Source organism: Blennius ocellaris, assembly GCF_963422515.1.
Source record: "Blennius ocellaris genome assembly, chromosome: 20".
Taxonomy (NCBI): Eukaryota; Metazoa; Chordata; class Actinopteri; order Blenniiformes; family Blenniidae; genus Blennius; species Blennius ocellaris.
In genome coordinates, this window is record NC_137669.1 from 6701041 (window position 1) to 6720283 (window position 19243).

The 19243-nt window shown below is 44.0% G+C and overlaps 1 protein-coding gene across 1 annotated transcript in view; it reads right to left on the reverse strand.

The window, feature by feature from the left end:
• LOC308144616 (thrombospondin type-1 domain-containing protein 7A-like) overlaps positions 1-19243 on the reverse strand; it is a gene marked incomplete at both ends in the record, with an annotated part of 134624 nt that overhangs the window by 71788 nt on the left and 43593 nt on the right. Inside the window, one exon of the mRNA XM_080515779.1 lies at positions 3832-4993. Coding sequence (XP_080371905.1) covers positions 3832-4993 — 1162 coding nt within the window. The remainder of the gene's footprint in view (positions 1-3831; positions 4994-19243) is intronic.

Consider the following 19243-nt stretch of genomic DNA (forward strand, 5'->3'; position numbering starts at 1 on the left):
AAAGTTGATCCTGGACTGGTTCCAACATTAATACGGTCATCACTTTCAGCTAAGCCTCTTTGGAGCTTTCAGCCATCTGCATGGGGCTGCAGGCGAGCGGCGATATTGGCCAACTCAGGGGTTAATAATCCAGAGTAGTATATTAATCCCAGCGCGCCTCGCGCAAACGCGGTATCGCTCGAAGAGCTGGACGGCGATTGGCAGTTTGCTCGACGTCTGAATGATTTATGCCTCCCGATCTTTCGGTGGACTTGAAAAAGCGGATGAATCACACAAGCCTGGACTTTCTCAGGACGTGATAGACGGTGCTCAGTGGCCTCTTTCGCCGTGCGGCAGGCACATCCAGACAGAATGAGGCCATTCTTCCTCCGACAAAGAGCGCGGCTCTCGGGCGCCACGTGGACACTGACCTCGTTGGAGAAGGACACTGTCAATGTTTGAATAAATCTCATTCTGCTGCTGTAATCATTTTGTGTCCACTTCAGGTCTTCTGTACGCGAACGCGATCAATAACATTCAAAGCGGCCGTAACGTTTGAAAATGATGTATATTCAGGAAGTCGTGTTGAGAAATTGTACATCTTTAAGTGTAACTTGAAGTCTGTACAAATTGAAACATCCTCAAGGACGTCTGTGTGTTTTAGGGCACATTCTTTTAATAGAATAGATTAATATCGACAGTTTAATTATTATTTCCCGAATAACAAAAAATGACAATTAAAGTGTTTTGGTCCTTTTTCCTGTCTGTTGTCAGACATATTTCCTTTTCTGCAAGTTACGATTCTCATGTCAGTGGCTGAGATGTGACAGAAATAATCTAAACAAACAAATATAAAGTGTGTGTGTGTGTGTGTGTGCCATTTGTGCAAGTGCAGATGGACAAATATTAACGCAAAAGTCTCATTTACTTACACACAAGTTGACAAATGTGCACAAGTGATTCTACGACTGTATGAATAAGTTAAAGCTTTACTGTCAAATCTGTCTGCTCACATCCAAATTAATCCAAATCTGCCACCTCTGCCTCTTGAATTACAAATTGTTAATATCATTGATCCTTTCTGATAGAGAGTTATTATCAGCTGCAGCTGCCTCTACAGCCATGTCTTGTGCAGTGTCATGTACAACACTTTCAGTTTGCCTTCGAGTTCATGTGTCGTCAGCACAAGTCTCAGCGAACCGAGAACAAGATCTCCTCATGTTAAGATCTGATTGAATGTATTTTAACAGTCCGAAAGCGTTTATTCAATCGGAGCAGATGTACAGTTTCACAAAGTAATATGTTTTTGCTGTAATTATGTGCATGATATCAAATTCGAAGTTGTTAGTTGTTGGGGTTTTTTTTTTTTAGGGGGGGGGGGTGTTCACATTGGGCCGTGTGCCTGGGATTGTGTGATTTCCTGCTTTCTGTGGAGAGTTTGCACACCGCGAGAACAGACTGGAGCTTCATAAACACATCAGTTGGCAGATTGAAAGCATCAGAGGAGGTTTTCTGTTTCAGCATGACGGCGTCAGACGTTCCGGCGAGTTCCCTTGACACAACCCGGCGAACAGGGAGGGGTCAGCACACCGTTTGTCTAAAGCATCGTCAATGAGATGAAAGACGGGATGATGAATAGAAAACCTGTCATACGACATATAAATGACATGTTATATGACAGAGGCTTTATAACTTTGACAGCAATCCTCTCCGCCGGCCTACATACGCTCATGGGATTATTGTTGTGGTACTTTACCATCCCGAGCTGAGGATTGCTTCGGTAATATATAAAAGCTTGGCACAAACATGTCCTAAGCAATGTTGCCTCTAAGAAGCGCGATCGTGCAGCGTTTGCACATTCCCAGCACACAAGAGACTCAAAATAAAGTCCAACACAAACTATAAATTAATTAGACCGACAACATTTTCTTCCTGCACCATTTTGCAGTATAAGTCAGCGAGTGTCCAGCCAGTGATACGACACGGTTCACTTGCGCTACGCAGCCAATCGTGGCACTGATGGTGATTGTGTACCTGCCTTGCCCATAAGCGCTGTGGCGCCGTGCAGCTTAGCGAGGTAACAATAGTGGCGCAAATGTTGAACCCCCTTATCATGGCGAAATGGCACATCCACTCGCCAAGCCGTGGTAAAAAAAAAAGAAAAAAAGAAATGCGGTTCTTTGAAGATGGACTGGTTGTCAGAGTTTGTGTAAACAGAAGGACAAGTGGATTTTTTTTTTTTTTTTTTTCGAGCGAGAAAGGTCTGCTCTGCAAAACGTGCAGTGAAGCCAAAGCTTCCAGCGCAGATTGTGAAAGAGGATTTAGTTTAATGAATCGTATCAAAATGGCATCCAGAAATCATCTGGAAGTGGCACATCTGGACCAGCTGATGCACATAAAGTCAAAGGAAGAAGCAGAAGGAGCCGTACAACCACTGGACAAGTGAGAAGGACAAATGTGAAAAGGTAAAAGTTAAGTCAGATTTATGGGTAGAAGTGCTAATAAAAAATTGTAATTAGATTTTTTTACAGACTTACATGTTTTAAGACTTTACATTGTATCACAAGCTACAGCACACATGCCATTGTTAATCAATCAATCAATCAATTGTGCAAAATGTGAATGTTTGAATGTGGCCACAATTTTATCTCTGAAATGTCGACATGTCTCAATTCCTCCAGAGCAAGACCCTTACCTTACATACTAAGGTAAAATAAAATAAAATCTAAGTCAGATTTGTGTTTATTATAGTGTTTTTGTTTGGGGTTTTTTAAACTCTGTAATTTGATATTTTACAGGCAAAGAGTTACAGGAATTTACACTATATGACAGAAGTCTAAACAAATGATCCAGCACTTTTTCAACTGTCAAGGAAACCGAAGAACATAAAAATGAAGAATGGAAAGTGTCAAAACCGTTCGCGAGTCAGTTATGAATCCCCGAGTCCGATTCAAATCTTTTATTCCGCCTGATTAAAGTTGATCCATTTTAAAGAGATTTTGGCGCTATAAGGTCGAGGATTGCAGGACGTCACAGAGACACCATTATGATTTTGTGACTGTTAATCCATGTCATAGACTGTTGCACGATAATCCTAACCCTGGAAAACCAGCGGCCTGCGGCTCACATGTGCTCTCTATTAAGTGTCTTTGACACGTTTGAGGCACGAAGGACTTTGGAGAAATCCCCAACATGTCAGTCCTCGATTCTAATCTGACACCTCGACCAATCTCGACCCTATTGGACGATTCGCACGAGAAAACTCTTCCCATGTGCCCTGCCGCCATTGTGGCCTCAGTAATTCCCAAAGACAATATTGTTACGTAAACATGGACCCAGGAAGTGTCTTCAAGTTTACACGACAAAGAAAAGAGTGCATCTGCAAAACTTTCTTCACCGGTGTGCGGATCCACTGTATCGTGAAGCTTTTATACCGGCTCCCAAGGCGGAAAGATTCTTTCATGGTTGCTTTTCCCTCTCGGAGGCTACAGAGCCTGTAAACACTTCTTTTTTATTAACGGTTTAGTTGTTGTCACGTGAAACGTTGCGGTGTAAACGGGGCTTTAAAGAGCGAGAACCGTGACAATACTTGTGTAAACGATAACTATCCCAGGGCTGTTGTCCTCAGCCCGCCACAGCAGGATACCTAAAAATATTTAACAACCTCAAAACTGACATGTGTTTAATTTTGTTAACTGGACGTGCGACTGCACACCTCTTTCTCCTGAGGGGAATCACTATGCTATTCACACAACCCTCATCAAACCGAAAGACAAAACAAAAACAACATAATAATCAACTGCGGCCAACAGGAGGTAAAACAAATAAAGAAGATATTGTGGTCGTCCTTACCTGAGAGCTTCATCAGTCCCGCTCTTGTGCACACAGGACACTTCTCTTGTCTGGTATCCAACCTGGATATCGCCCAACTTCCCTCCGGGGCGATTTTGCCGGTTTCTGGTCCTCTTCTTCTTGATGAGCTCTCTGGTCTCCGGATCCTTCACCTTGCCTCTCTCCCTTAACCTCTCCCTCACCTTCTCTCTCATTTTCTCCCTTTTCTCCTTGTTCTTAGCTTTTTTCTGTCGTTTGGGTCGGTCTGCCTGTTTCAACGGCCCGTCCGCCTGTTTCCTATTCGCTCTGCCCAGTTTCCTGCCGTTTCCATCCCTGGATGCTTTATTCTTTGGCGGCTTGTCTCCTTCCTTGAGCAGTTTGTCGTCCTCCCTGGGCTGCCTGTCTCGTCCTTTTGACTGTCTGTCTCTCGCTGGTTTTTCGCTGTCTTTCGGTTGTTTCTCACCCTCTCTGGATTGTTTGTCACCCTCTCTGGAAGGTTTACCACCCTCCCTGGATCGTCTGTCGCCGTCCCGAGGTGCCTTGTCGGCTTGTCTGGTCTGTCGTGGCAGCGGGACCGAGCAAAGGCCCCACGGTCCCACCCTGAGGCTGTAGAGGCTTTCCTCTCCCTCGCACACCGCGGGCTGGCACGTCTGAAACTCGGTCAGGTTGGGACAAGCCGCGCCGCCGAACAGCGGCGGGGCCAGGACGAAACGGATCCGGTTCTGCAGGCCCATCCCGCAGGTTTTAGAACAGGGCGTCCACGGGCTGAACTCGGACACGACACAGTCCTGGGGGCACGGGATCAGGCAGGCCTGCTCCAGGCGGGGCTTCGGCTCGAAGTACTCGCAGATGGCGTCCTCGGCGGGCTCGCCGTTCGCTTTCTGAACGCAGCCCACCTCGCGGGTCTGGATGCCCTCCTCTCCTCGGGTGCACACGGCCGGCCGCTGCACGCCGGCACTGCGCATCGACACGGGGAGGCACTGGTTCCAGGCGCCCAGCTGCCAGTCGTACAGGTCCTTATGCCAGTCGCACACCCTGAAGCAGCCCTGCTGGTTGTCCGGCCGTTCGGCCTGGTCGCAGTTGGTGTGCAGCGTCGTCCAGCCCTCGGAGTGGGCGCACCACACCGCCCGGCTCTGGCTGCCGCCGGGACCGCACTCGCTTCCCATACAGCGACCCCACGGACCTGGAGAGGGGAGGAACACACACACTTTAGCAAAAGGTCCAAGATACAAGCCATCTTTATGTTCTATCTATCTAAAAAAAATTGATGTGGAAGAAGTGAAGAACACTTTTAAAAACACAGATTGTGAGTATGGGCGTTAATTTTGGGGGGGAAGTGAAGGAAGTATAGAATCTCATGAAAGCAAGTAACTTTGTAGTTTCATGGACAACAACCCAAGACTTAAGACATTGAACTGAATTGATCTGTAATTAGCAAATATGGCCATAAGGATTTAATTCCAGGAAGCAAAAAGTCCATGAAAGCAACAATCTTTCGTTGTGTTTGCTTCTCAGGGAGAAAAAAACCCTAAAAAATCTGTTATTCAGTGTTTGGAGTGCCTCTAAAGTCAACATCTCAGCCTCTCAGCATCGAGTAACCCGAGTGCTTCACCCAGTACATCAATAACGTCCTCACAATCTCACACTTAGTGGTAAATGACATTCTTTCAATGCTGGATTTGCTCTTCCTCTGGATTCACGAGGCTGCAATTATCAGTGAGAGTCAACTTTCAGAGCAAAATCCTTGTTCAAAGTGCTGCGAGTACAAACAAAACCTTCCACACCTTTTTCGAGACCTTCTACACTAAGACGTTGCATGTTAACGTTCTCACCTTGAGTCTCACTGTACAACACAGCTAACAATAAAATAACTTTGTTTTGGGTTTTTTTTTTTATGCCGGACTGCACAAGACCATTGAGTATTTAAAGCCGTTTACCAATGCCATAATAGGCCATGAACAACTTTAAATAATCGTAAAGTTAACTTTTTGTGCAGCCTATTCTCAGTTTGATTGGCTAAATATTCACCCGGCAGCCTCTTTTACGGGGAAATTATTGTCGCAAAACTATTTGTCAATGCGTACGGAGAGTCTGTTTCAATCTGTCTGTCCAAAGTCGGAGGTTGTTGTCTCGTAATTTGTCTGTCTGTATTTAGGTATTTAAATGTGTAAAAAAATCTGTCAATCTAGAATTTGTACGTGTAAAATTTTTTATCAATGTGTACAATGATACTTATAATTGAAAAGTCTGTTTTCAGCTTCAAATCCTGAAAATACAAACAACTCACCAGTTATGAGTCAAGCAGTTTCACAATTGGATGTTTTTGTTTTTGTTTTTTTTTACACACGTGACTTTAGCAACAGTTCTGCCTTCTGAAAGATTCAAAGTTGTAAAGTCGGTGTTTTGCTGCCCTGAGCTCAGGCTCACAGGCACCTGCTAGTGTTTAGAGGCAGAGGGGGAAATGTCCATTGTCAAAGCAATGTCATCGCCTTTCCCTGTCAAAAAGAGTGATTCTATGCTTGATAGTTGTTTTTTTTATGTTGACAGTTATTTCTAATATGTCAATAACGTTTGAATATATCAGAATTTCCATCACTGAGTTAGACAATTAGTATTATTGTTGTGGAACCACGGAATCCATTCATAAGCTCCCAATAAAGTAACAGCTGAGTTATAGTGACTGTGCTCCCTGGACTCTGTGCCATCCTGCAGGATCTCTGACCGTAGAGCTGGATGTTTCCGATCTTCCTGGCCCCATTAAGTCGGCTGCATCTGGATTAGCTTGCAGTCTGATGTCAACGTGTCTGTCGCTCTCAGTCTGACTCTTTCCTCTCTCACTATCCTCTCACCCGACCAGTTAAAAGCGTTTGTCCTCTCCACTGCCGTCTGCGTTTGCTTCACGGATTTATATGAATGGAGGGACGTCGCCAAACCATCCCAAAGTTTTAATCAAGTTCAGCTCGAGACTAAAACCTGGGTTTGGAGCCAGGAGGAGAGGACCAACCCGAGACAAGTCTGGTGATGTGGATGCATCCATACATCTTCAACATGCAAAACTCCACACAGCGAAGCCCGGCCGGCAATTAAACCCAGGAACTCCTCACTTTGAGGTGAGAGCGCTAACCACTGCACCACCGGCCCATGTGAAAACATATTAAAGAGATATTTTGACCCAGTTAGTCAGTCTGATCTGCTAACAGACGACACTTCAAGAGTCAACATCATTGAGGTTAGTTCCTTGAATAAAACAGAGTAAATCGAGAATCTTCAAACCAAAAGGAAACTGACAACGTCTTTTTCTTGGAGCAAAGATTCCTCATTCCTCTAAAAAAAAAGAAAAACTAAAAAGGGATCTTAAAAAGCTCAAACCTAACGATCCAAGCAGCTGGACTGGACTGGAAAGGAAATCCCACATATTTCATGGGTAAAATGTTATTTTGTGTTGTATAGATGTGTTTATAGATGTGTAATAGAGTGCGTGTATATGTGATCCATGAAACTTTGTAGAAAAGAACAAACAAAGTATAAATTGTAATGATTAACATGAAATTGTGTCCTGTTGCATGCAGTCAATAGCTAAAAAACATTAGATTCACCATGTGGGTTGTCGTATAATGAATGCATCTATAAAAAGCACAATTTCAACTATTTAAAAAAAATATATACACAACAAATATATGGCAAATGCTGCAATTTGTCAGACTAAATAAACTCAAAATCATAAAATCAGCCACTAAAAAATAAAATGGTCTGTCATGACAAGACCCGGCAGTAATTTATTGCGAACTCAAGGCTGCACGAAAAGCCGCTTTACAGTTTCACTCAATAAAGCTGAGATACAGCAATGAAAATGTCAACGGGTGAAGCAGCGGTCTGAATTAGCTCACAGCTGCCGGGGCTCGGATCAATACAGATCAATAGAGGCAGCAAGAAACTGTCCCAGACACAAGAGACAGCCGCGGTCGCCAAGTAATGTGACTGGAAAAGAGGACGGCGGCACAGGAACAACGACATTTGTCAATAACGATGCTTATTTTATCGTGGAGTTTAATGTCAGTGACAACATGGAAAAACCTTTGTAAACTGATTTTTGTAATTACATGAACCAAAAGTGCTGTTAGCCCGGTCGAAGAGCGGCGGTGATGAGAGTCGGAGCTGACGGAGGGAGACGGTGCTCATGCTGACCTACATCGTCTCCGTCGAGGAGAGACACAACTCCGCCAACAGAGCCTGGAGATATGGCCGACCACAGCCCCACGTCCTTTAAGTACCAAATCTCAACCAAGCAAAAAAAAACACCCTCAACCTCAAGTACTTGTTTAATACCGATTGCAGAGTCGGTTTCTTTACCACAAAAAAATCAATCAGACTTGGGGCCTAAAACCAAACCAGATTCAAACCAAGTTCAAATTCAACCTAAGACCTGTGAAAAAAAAAGACCTTGAAAATGGTAATTCTAATGCATTCTGGACTACTAAATACGACATTGTGACGTTTGACGTGTAGATTTTTCTTCATAACAGTAATATAGTTCCTATTCTCCCGGGAATGATTGCTGATGTATCCTATATCCTTTCTTGCTTTGTTTAAATGGTCTGTTTTTTTCTTTGAAGCTAATGGCTTCTTTTAATTGGTAATGGTTTCTCCCTGTACCGGTACAAGCATGATTGTCAATACTTGTATCAAAGTCAACAGTTTCACAGCAAAAAATATTTCATTCGTCAATGAAAAACATGAATGATGTACATATATTCCAACAAGTATAATTTCTAAAAGTAAAAATTAGACATAGGTCTATAGAATTAATACCTCCTGTGTGGATTCTGCAGATATAATTCCTTAGCATCTTGGAAAGGCTCGTTTAGACTTGCTGCTTAAAACCATGGTTCCTATATATGTTAAATATGTTACCTACACCTCATTTGATTTATTGCCTAAACCTACAAAATGGAACCTTTACCAAACCTTTTTGTTTCTAAATTTACCTGAATGTTTTGGCCTTTCAACCTCACAATGTCATTTTGGTTTGTAAACCTCGTACCCATGTTTCCTCAGCATTTCCCACTAGATGGAGTAACTAAATCTTAGAATGTCCGTTTGGTATCATATATTTTACTTGCATGGACTGAAGTATTTGATCAGATTAAATCCTCTATGGCAAAATTTGTCGTCACACCAGCAGTTTCACATTGCACCAAATAGTTAAAGACAACATAGTTACACGCGGAGAAACAGACTATGTATATATAAATAGAAAATTAGATAAAAAAATATACATACACATAAAAATGTAAACACTTAAGATGGGGAAAAATACACATAGTAGCAGCAGCAGTAATATATACAATATTTAGAGTATTCAGTGTTCAAGGGTGGTGGAATTTACAACTTCCTCACTTATTCTACTTGAAATATCAATGTTTATCCTTCATTACCCCACAAAAGTGAATCCTCACAATAACTCCCCGCAAAACCTCACTGTAACATTTGTTTCTGTCACAGTTTATTCAATCTGCATTTGCCCTTCATTCGACGTTATTTTATTTCCACCCATCCCTCAGGAGGAAGTCGCAAAACCAATGAATTGAAAACGTTTGATCTTTTAAGGAAATAAATGCTGCTTTGAAGCCGCGGCGCATTTCTGTAATATCCGACGATTCCGAGATAAGGCGAGGTAATAGCTGTCCGGCCATGGGGGAGCCGGAAAACGCTCTTATTTTCTGCTCTTGTTGTGTCTCAACAGGCTTATCTTCTGCACCGTTTGACAGCGGCAGGAAAATTGAGATTTGTAAGAAAAAGGATTTTTTTTGTCCCTTCAACAATGGGGCCTTGCTCTTTTAGGATGAATCTTCACTGCCCGGCCTTCTCCCATCCCCCACACCTCCCACCTGCCACGCCCCCCCCCCCCCCCCCCCCCCACCCCCCACCATCTCTCTCCCATGGTGCCAACAGAAGATTGGCACTGGCATTTACGGGGATAATGAAAACCAGTGTGACATGTTCATCCTGCGAGCGGCTTTTTTTTTTGGATATAAAGGTGAGAGTAATGGGAGCGGCAGCGGGCAGCCAATCTGTATTCATGTGTTCAACACATGTCTAAGATAAAGACGGAGAAAAAGGTCACAAATTTACCCATCAATGGCTGGATGCCTTCATGCAGAAACAATATTTCCATAACAGGGGAACTCTTATTTCCCGCTGTAAAAGCCATAAACGCAGCCGCCGCATAGATAAACAGCTCGCCGACGTCTTCCCTCGCTGCTGCTCCCGTGAATTGAAAACGAGTTTCGATTACATGCAAAGCTCTTGACCGGCTAATCTGTGTCTGGATCAGGTATTTAAACAGCTATTAAACTAAACACTGCTTCTTTCAAATTCTTGCCGTTTTCATTCCATTGAAATACACTGAATGAATGATTTTTTTTTTTATACTGAAATTAGACGAATAAGCGATAGTGATTCATGTTTTGTCAAACCAATCAAATGTCGACTGTTTGTTTTTAGTTGCTCCAAAGGTTAAGGAGAGTGGATTACTCCTCATAAGAAGCAGCTGGCTTCATGAAGACCTCTCGTGGTTTATATTCCCCGTCAAGGAGAAGATTACAAGGCGTAATACAAAGAGGCAAATTGGAGACAACTGCATAACAGTGAGTGCTCTCACTGTAGAGAGCTTCTTATTGCGTCCCTCCGTCCATCAGTCTTCTAGACCCACCTCGTCCTGCTGGGTTGCTAAGATACAAGTCTCGAAAGCTCATCAAGCAGAATGAGACAGAAGATCTAATAAGATGACTGCCAAAGCCCTAGAATGCTCCCTACGCCGGGGATTCTGACCCAACCCTGTGTTTAAAGGGTGTAATCCCTTAAATCGGATGAGTATTACCCAAACAAGAGGCCAAAGGGAACCTTTTAAGCTGGGGATAAGACAACTCTACAACTTTGCATTGTGTGATTAGCAATGGAGATTACATCTTTAATCACCGGTTAATCAGTCTTTTGCCTCGTGTCGGTAAGTGAGGCAGGTTTGCCGTCGGTCAGTATCGTGGTCGAGAGCCTGACACTCCCGAAACTTCGCCGCCGGTGCCTCGCCACACTGCGTAGCGCAAAACCAGTGGAAATGCAGCAAAAAAAAATGACGGGACAATCAAAGTGACATGCACCAAAACGGCATCCAGATTCTCAGTTTTCTTGAATACAGAGATTGTTCTCTGCTTGTGAAAGCCACTAGACCCGCAGCTCCACTCGCTTGTAGCTTCATTAATTAATTTCCTGAAGGCGCCGGTGCCATATGGAACAACAGTTATTATTAAATGTGCAACGGCACACAGTCGTCACCCCCAGTTCTGTGTCGAGAGACAATAAAGCAATTTATGCAATTAAACTTACTGTCAAACCCCAACTTTATGAAATCCATGTTACACAACACAGCAGGTAACAAGACGACCTGTAGCAGTTTTCTTTCATTTGTTAAACTACAACGAACTTTCGTCACTTTTTCTTCCCGTTGTCGCAGTTTAGGATTCAAAAAGAGCTCTCACTGATCTTAAATTACTTCTTGAATGGCATTAGTTGACTTGGGGAGAAATTCTGCTGACAAGACTCATCCTGATATTGTAATTTGACATCAGCCTCCTGGTCTCAAACACAAGAGGGATCTGAAGCCTGAGCTTTCTCCTTTGAGGAACTCGTGCAAACTGTGGTTAACCTCATATTTTCACATCTTTGTTAAAATTTGAGGCAAATATGAAGACGTCTTCCTCATGCGTCTGGTTCTTTTATGACAATACAACATATAAGGACAGTTGTATGTGTGTATACACTTTCCACTATTTTAAAAACTCATCGGTGTATCTGCTACACCAACACAAACACCATATGTTCGTTTTGCTGCTATTAACTCTGCCACGTGCTAAACCAGGGTATTAGCTCATCTCAAGACCTGCTAAAAGAGGTTTGACCAACCTAATAACCCTAATGGCCATAAATCACCTCAGCCAGGTCGTTTCCCCTTCTCTGTTGATATTCGTCCAGGGCCACCAGGGTCAGGGTGCCGCAACCTGTTACTGATATCATGCAGACTTATGGCTAACCCACTTAGGTGCCTTTGCAAGCCTCTTTTAGTATCCTGCACCAATCGTTGTGTAACCCCGGAGCCTGCAGGGTAACTCAGTGGCCACTTTGTCCAATCGGACTTGTTTGACACAAATAACTAACCTCCATGTTAAGACCACAGTCAAGAAGCTGAATGAAGTTTGATCGTTGGCATTTCGATCATCGACATGCAGATCATTTCAAAGGGGCAGTAAATGAAGGCTTTCAATCAATCAATCAATCCAATTTTATTTGTATAGCCCTTTACAATAACCCAGTGGTACCCAAAGTGCTTTACAACAAAGCTATAAAAACAATACATTAAGAAACAAATACAAGAATAATACATAAAAACAATACATAAAACACAGGTTGACTGGTGGAGGAGCGGCGGTGCTGCAGGTTGTTGGAAGCCTTCCAGAGATTCATAACAACAGAGCATAAAGAATAATACACTGCCCTAGACAGAGTTAAAAGCCAATCTAAAAAAAATGGGTTTTCAGCTTTGATTTAAAAAAGCCGAGATCAGTAGTGGTGCGAATGTCGGGGGGGCAGTTTGTTCCACAGTCTGGGAGCAGCAACAGCAAAAGAGCGACACCCCATTGTTTATATCTCCACCTTGGAATGTCTAAAAGAAGCTGACCTGGAGAACGCAGGGCCCTGCCAGGGTCACGTAGAGTTAACATTTCAGACAGGTAAGAGGGACCCAGGCCATTGATATCATTAAAAACAAACAACAGAAGTTTAAAATCAATTCTGAAACGAACTGGAAGCCAGTGGAGAGACGACAGCACTTTCGAGGAACATCAACAGAAACCCATCCAGTTGAAGTTGATGGACTGTTACTGTACCGCCACATACCTAAACAGTCCGTCTTTGAGTGGAAAAACAGCTTAATTTATCCCATTAGCAAGGGTTTTTTTTTAACATCACCTTGACTTTGAACCAGTCCACCATTGCGAGCCTCACACCTCAGTCTGAGACTTCATCCCGGCAACGTCGGTCATTAATCCATGTTAGAAAACTTTGTCAGGGTTTGAAACCAACATCTGCATAACCCCAAAGGTCAATGTCATTATACAGTCTGCCGCACGACAACTGGAGCAATGTTGAGGTGTTCACTTGAGAAAAGCTTTCAGTTCTTATGGAAGCACAACAAGCTACATATACTACGTATATGTGGAGTATTCTAGAGAGACTATTTCACTGTGAAATGACTACAGACCAACCGTCTTTCCATCCATCTTCAGTAGATATTATTGCATCAACACATGGTTGGTTAGGGTTAGGTGGATTTCACGTTTTTTTTTTTTTAACAGTTCATCTTTGGCAGTGATATATAATACATTTGTTAATCCAAATTGATGGGGGGTTTTTTTTTCAAATTCACTCCATCCTTTGAAAGCAGAATTCGAGTCAAAGGTTAATTTTACACATGGTGCACCACATACAATGTCTGGATCGTCAAGTCGGAAAATTGAGCAATAAAACAGCAAATTCTATGGAGCCTTCTGGGGACGAGTGCTGTCTGAAGGTGCAAACCAGTGGCATCCTCATTCTGGTCTGGTGTTGCTTTGTGAGTGAAAGCTTTCCCCCCCTTTTCCTCTCGACTGGCTGAGTGCTCAGGCTCTTTGATCTGCAGACATCGTGATCAAACGAGGAGCTGGTGTGGAAATCACAGGACGGCGTGGGTTTGTCCTGGGGTCACCAGAAGCCCCCCCCCCCCCCCCCCCCTGGCAGGCTTCGCGGAAGAGAGAGCCTGAACACAAAGATCTGCCTCGACACGATTACACGGCCTCGGCCTCCCGAACGGAGCGGCTCACTGTGACCGGACTCGACCAGTTCGTGGGACGCGGAGGAAGGTTTCACGAAGCGTTCGGCCGCGTCGGCGAAAGCACCGTTTTGGTCATCCTGCGGGCGAAATCCCGCGTCACGTTCCGACAACGTTTAATCTCAACAAGTTCCAGTGAGGTCGCTTTATTAGATTGGAGTTACGTGCAACGCAGCCGAGGCTGAAACAAAACCCGACGCTCATGCATCTTTCAGGAGGCTCGTCGGGGGGGGGGGGGGGCGCATCCCTTTCAGGAGGGGGGACATTACACGGCTCATTTGGAGTGTCGTGCTGCTACATGGGAAACAGCTTCACTACAGCAGTGCACAGCAGACACGGCTGCATGTTAAATGCAGCATTTGGCCCGGAATGCTGCAACAAAGACCCGAAGCGAAACATGAGCAGATGGTCCTGAATTGTGGTCTGTTGGTTTTCTTTTTTTTGCTCAGTTTGTTTGTTTTGAAAGGCTGGAGGCATTATGTTTGTGGGCAGCAGGTCCATTTGTACAGCCGCCTTTCTTGTTAACGCGATAACTCCTGAACGCTTTGATGAAACGTCGGCAGATTTCTGGCAAAGTTTCTCAGATTCTTTTTTGTTTTAATTGATTGCACATCAATCAGATAGTCGCTCGCCATAAGACATTACAGGTGTTCAGTATAACTGTGCTTGTATTGCTAGCACTAACCACAATCCCCGGGAGCACAACTATGCTAATTAAAGGCTGCTGCCTATAGCTGGCCGACGGCTCAGTTCTCACGATAACGTGAGCAGGAACTCCAAACCGCTTCTGAAAACGGATCCTCAAAAGATGAACTTATTAAATGTCGGCGGTCAAAGAGTGAAGGCTGGTGTGATGAATATATTCAAAGCGGGGGCGCTAATAACAGTCGGGTCGTGGGTTTAACCTCCTTTGCTGGCTTTATGTGAATATTTATCAGATAATAATATGACGATTGGCTGCCTGTGTTTGGCCAGCTGTGGCCCAGTTGGGAAGGGCAGATTGATGTCAGGGGCAAAACACAAAACCAGGGGGCGGGCAGAGCATTCACTTCCATTCATTGAAATCATAATGCGTGCGGCTCGGACTTTCAATTCTGTTATCAGAAGCCGAAGTGGAGCGAAGGACAAGTCACACTATCGGTATGACTCTGCGCAGACGGTCCACAGAAAGTTTCCCAAAGCAGCAATAAGAGTTGAGCATCACAAGATGCTCCTCATATGATTATTTTTAGCATCAAGTGCGACTTGTTGGCTGACAAAAGCGCGAAAGCTATTTTCGGCACGGCATGTCTGATTTACTGAGAAGCTGAACTGTACATCCTGCAAGCAAAACAGCACGCAGCGTTTGTTTTACATTTGACCAAATAGGAATAATACAATAAGGGGGGCATGAGAGACGAATGTTTCAATGTGCATTTCTATCAGAACGCTGCAAAATCTATTGCTTGTGTGTTTGTTTGTGTCCATGAGGGCTGAAGCTCCACATGCATCAAAACCAAGGCGTTTTACATATTTTCAAAGAAAGTCATCAAACATATTGACGAAGTTGCAGCAAATATATTTGAATAAAATTCAATATGCAAAATGATCTGTCACAGAGTCCAAACTATGGGGGGGGGGGGGAGAAACAAAGTGAAGAGATCCAGAAAATGTGTGCAGAATTACAAGCGCTGAAAATATCTTGTAACAAAAGTCCACGAATAATAGTCTGTAGGAGCCAGAGGAAATAACCCATATATAGAAAACGGATGAGTGGATGTGATCTAACCACAATATCAAAGAGAACAGTGTGGACTCCCGCGTATCGATTCACAAATACAGATTATTTGACGAAAGCGGACCGACTCATAAAGACTGCATTTCTGAAGATGACAAAGATTTACACCTCGGGACTTTTGAACTCCTTCGATGAGAGTCGAGCAGGTTTGAGGCTTGGTTACAGTCGTTTTGAGGCCGTGCACAAAAGAAACCCCCCCCCCGGGCTGAGACCTGTCCTTCAGGTGAAGAGACACAAACAATGGACGTGCGGCAAGCCTGAAGGTTGAGCTGGGGCTTTGTGAGAAATGACTGGCGATAGGAAGGATATCGATGACCTTCGCAGACAAGCAGAGGGCAGATTATTTGTCAGCTCCTGACTCATCAGTATGCCGGTAATAGACTCAACACGAGGAGAAGAAAACAGATATGAGTCGCTCAGTTCTACAGACACTGGGGGGTTTTTGTTGCCGGTGCTGCACAGAGGAAGAAAACAGATGGTAGTTATCTGACTAAATATGCCAGAGTGACTGGGGAGAGATAAGAGCACATTTATCTCAAGTGTTTTCAAAAGGATTAATTACACACCGCCACCCACTCGCAGCGCTGCCAGACGCACACGGAAACACCAACACACACCGCCGGTCGAGCTCCACGGTGAATCTCACGCTCAAATGTTTTTTTTGTTTTTTTCCTTTCGCAGGAATGATGTTTTTATTTCCGTGCCACTTTAACCGCACTGCCCCGTTCGTGAAAAGGCTCCAAAGGCCTGAGCGGGAGTACGAGAAGACTCTGCAAAGTATTGATTCACGCATCTTCTCCTGCTTGTGTTTTCACTGAGAGCTAAAATAAGTTGTTTCCAGGCGTGAAGTTATTTTGAGCAAGGAGTAACAATAGCTGAAGCTTCACTATTCAGGGGAAACAAAGGTGCTCAACCACTCCGATGACGTTCTTTGAATTTTACAGTAAAAAAAATGGCCTATTCATATTTAGCCACATTCAGGAGACGACGTTTGAATCCATCAGCCAGTGTAATAAGTTCAAACTGTTTATAACTAACAAAGTTTATTCAATTAAGCCATGGTATTTTATTTTGAAAAATGATGTTGATGTCAAAGTCACATAAAAAAAAAAAAAAAATCCGTAGATTTATCATTCAGTTTTGAGTTTGTTTTCCGGTGGTTCTGCAAAAGAGCTCATCGTCTGTACGAGAATAAGAGTTTTTGTTAAAGTTCAACCAAACAATGTGAAGAAGACCAAAATCCAATTAGCATTGAACCTCAGCAGCTGATCACTTCACGCTAAACACTGATCAGAGAAGAAATGAATTAACAGATTAGCAGTTACTGCTCCATGAAACAAGCAGCAACCATCTCAGCAGCTTCCAGCATCAATTACTGGAAGTGTCTCCGCATGCATAATTTAACGTTAAAGCGGCAAGTTCTATTTTCAGCCTGTTACTTGGGACATTGTGTTTATGCATTCACTTTTACTTTCTAGTCAACACTGAGAAAACCTGCAGCCAATCCCAAGAGTTTCACATCTATTTTCCTATAAGTGCGATTCTTTTACAATTCAGATTTGGCTGGATGGTTAATGACACAATTTTATGTACGGTGACAAACTCTGAGCAGCGATTTATTACTGCATTGCTTCAGATTTATTGGAACCACCTTTTTATAATCCCCAGAGGGTGACGGTAAAGGTTTCTCAGCTGCTGTTGCCTTGCGCGTGCACGATTTAAAGGATTGAGAGAAATGTTTCATGAAAGTTATGTTGCGACGCGTCTGCGAAGAATAAAAACGTCTTAAAACATCCGATGTTGTGACGTCTTATGGTGCAAAGTTCAGTGTTTTCAATGGAGATGTTGCATACGATCCATCCATCCGCCCCATTCTCCTCCTATTATTATAGCCAATAGAAACCTGTATAGCGCCACACTTTAAAATTGACCTATATATTTCTCCATGAGGGTGACGACCAGGAGACGAATAAGTCCCCAGTGAAAAACACCTTGAACTATCTGCTGATATATTTTCCAATATGAAAAGAAAAAAAAAACACTTAGAGCTCAGTTTACCAACTGGAATTTAGTGTCATGTTGTCAAAATGAACAAGTCCTTCACTGTGACTGTTTTTCTCTAGCGCGGAAATTAATTCCGCCCAAATTCCGTCGACCAGAAAGGAATCTTTAAACTCTCCTTCCGATAAAGGTGTGATTCTGCACAGAGAATAAAACCAGACCATCAACACTCATTTCCTCTCATTTCAACCTGCAGTTTCACAAATCCATCACACCAAAGTCCAGATGTTTACAGAGAAACCAGAAGCCGTTTCCATAAAACTGTTTATGTTTCACGACTGTTGCCATCTTGCCGCAAGGGATTCTGGGATATCAGAGAATGGCGTCGCCGCAGCTCCAGCCAGAATATCAAGTCTGATTCAGGGTGACAAAAAAAAATCCAGACGTTCTCAAAGAAAGAGTCTTGAAGACACGAGAATAGACTGGAATGTAGTGAAACTGACATGATGCCCGCGGAATATTCAGGGCTTTCTGTGACGACGGGTGAGTTTGACAGATAAAAGAAATTCATGAAGCAGCGCACCACTGGACCATGAAATAATTAATTAAATAGTGAAATAATTAAATCAGGTTTTTTTTTACATGAATTCCTATTTTTAATTAAATATTCATACATTCAATGACAATAAATCAGTTGAATCAAAAACCAGGTGAAAGGTCAGAAGTTCAAAACAGAAAGTCTATCAGAGGAATATAGGCATACGCTTTTATAGTGTCGGGAGAGTTTTGACTTCAAGGAGCAGTTCAGACGAGAAGCAGAAAAGAAAGGAGCAGGTTGGAGGTGGCGGGACTGATGGATGAGCCCACTGGGTAAAATATGAAGAACCACGACGCTTCAAGTGGCTGGCGACCTTATCAAGGCCTTGCCGCTCCGAGGCTGATCTGAAAAGGCTTTTGAGTGAGGAATAGCAACCCTGGGGGAGGAGGAGGAGGAGGAGGAGGAGCCACGCAGCGACTGAGTGTGGAAGAAGAAGGAATGGCTTCAGAGATGAGATAGCGCAGTGACTCTTCCGCAAAATCTGCCCTTTAGATGAAAAGGCATTAGTCAGCCAGGACCAGAGTGGAGAGGCTAACATGATTGGATTTGGCTGGGAAACACGGGGAGATACGCTCCCCGAGGACAAAGTGGGGGGGGGGGGGGGGGGGGGGTTGGAGAAAAACGATTGAAGGAGGAAGTGAGTGTGAGCCGGGGGGACGTTAGCGGTGGAGAAGCTTGGTGGCTTGAGGCCGGCTGTCACCAGCTTTGTGGTCTGGATCACCACTAATCCACTTGTCCTGATCTGATTTGGAGACGCCGCATGGGGAGGAAATGCCAACAGCAGGTTGGGCGCCACACCTGTTCCATCGATTCCGACGCCGCGCCGGCAAAAAGTCAACTCGCGACAACTCGCACGTCCCGCACCGCGGATATTCATCCGTCGAGTCGTCGACGACCTCACTGTGGCGTCTCAACTCGGCTTAACAAAAGAGCAAAACCAGCAGGTCGCAACACTTTGTAATTGTTTGTAAATCCACAGAGAGGCTGAAGCTCCTGGCGGCTTCTCGCCGACAACATGAGCCTCGTTTTCTACCGCGCAGTGTGAAACGGTACCACAGCTAATTGTACCCACACCCTAATCTGTTGGCGGACCCCCCCGACAGGGAGTACGGCTCAGATGTCGGCGGGGGTCGTGAAC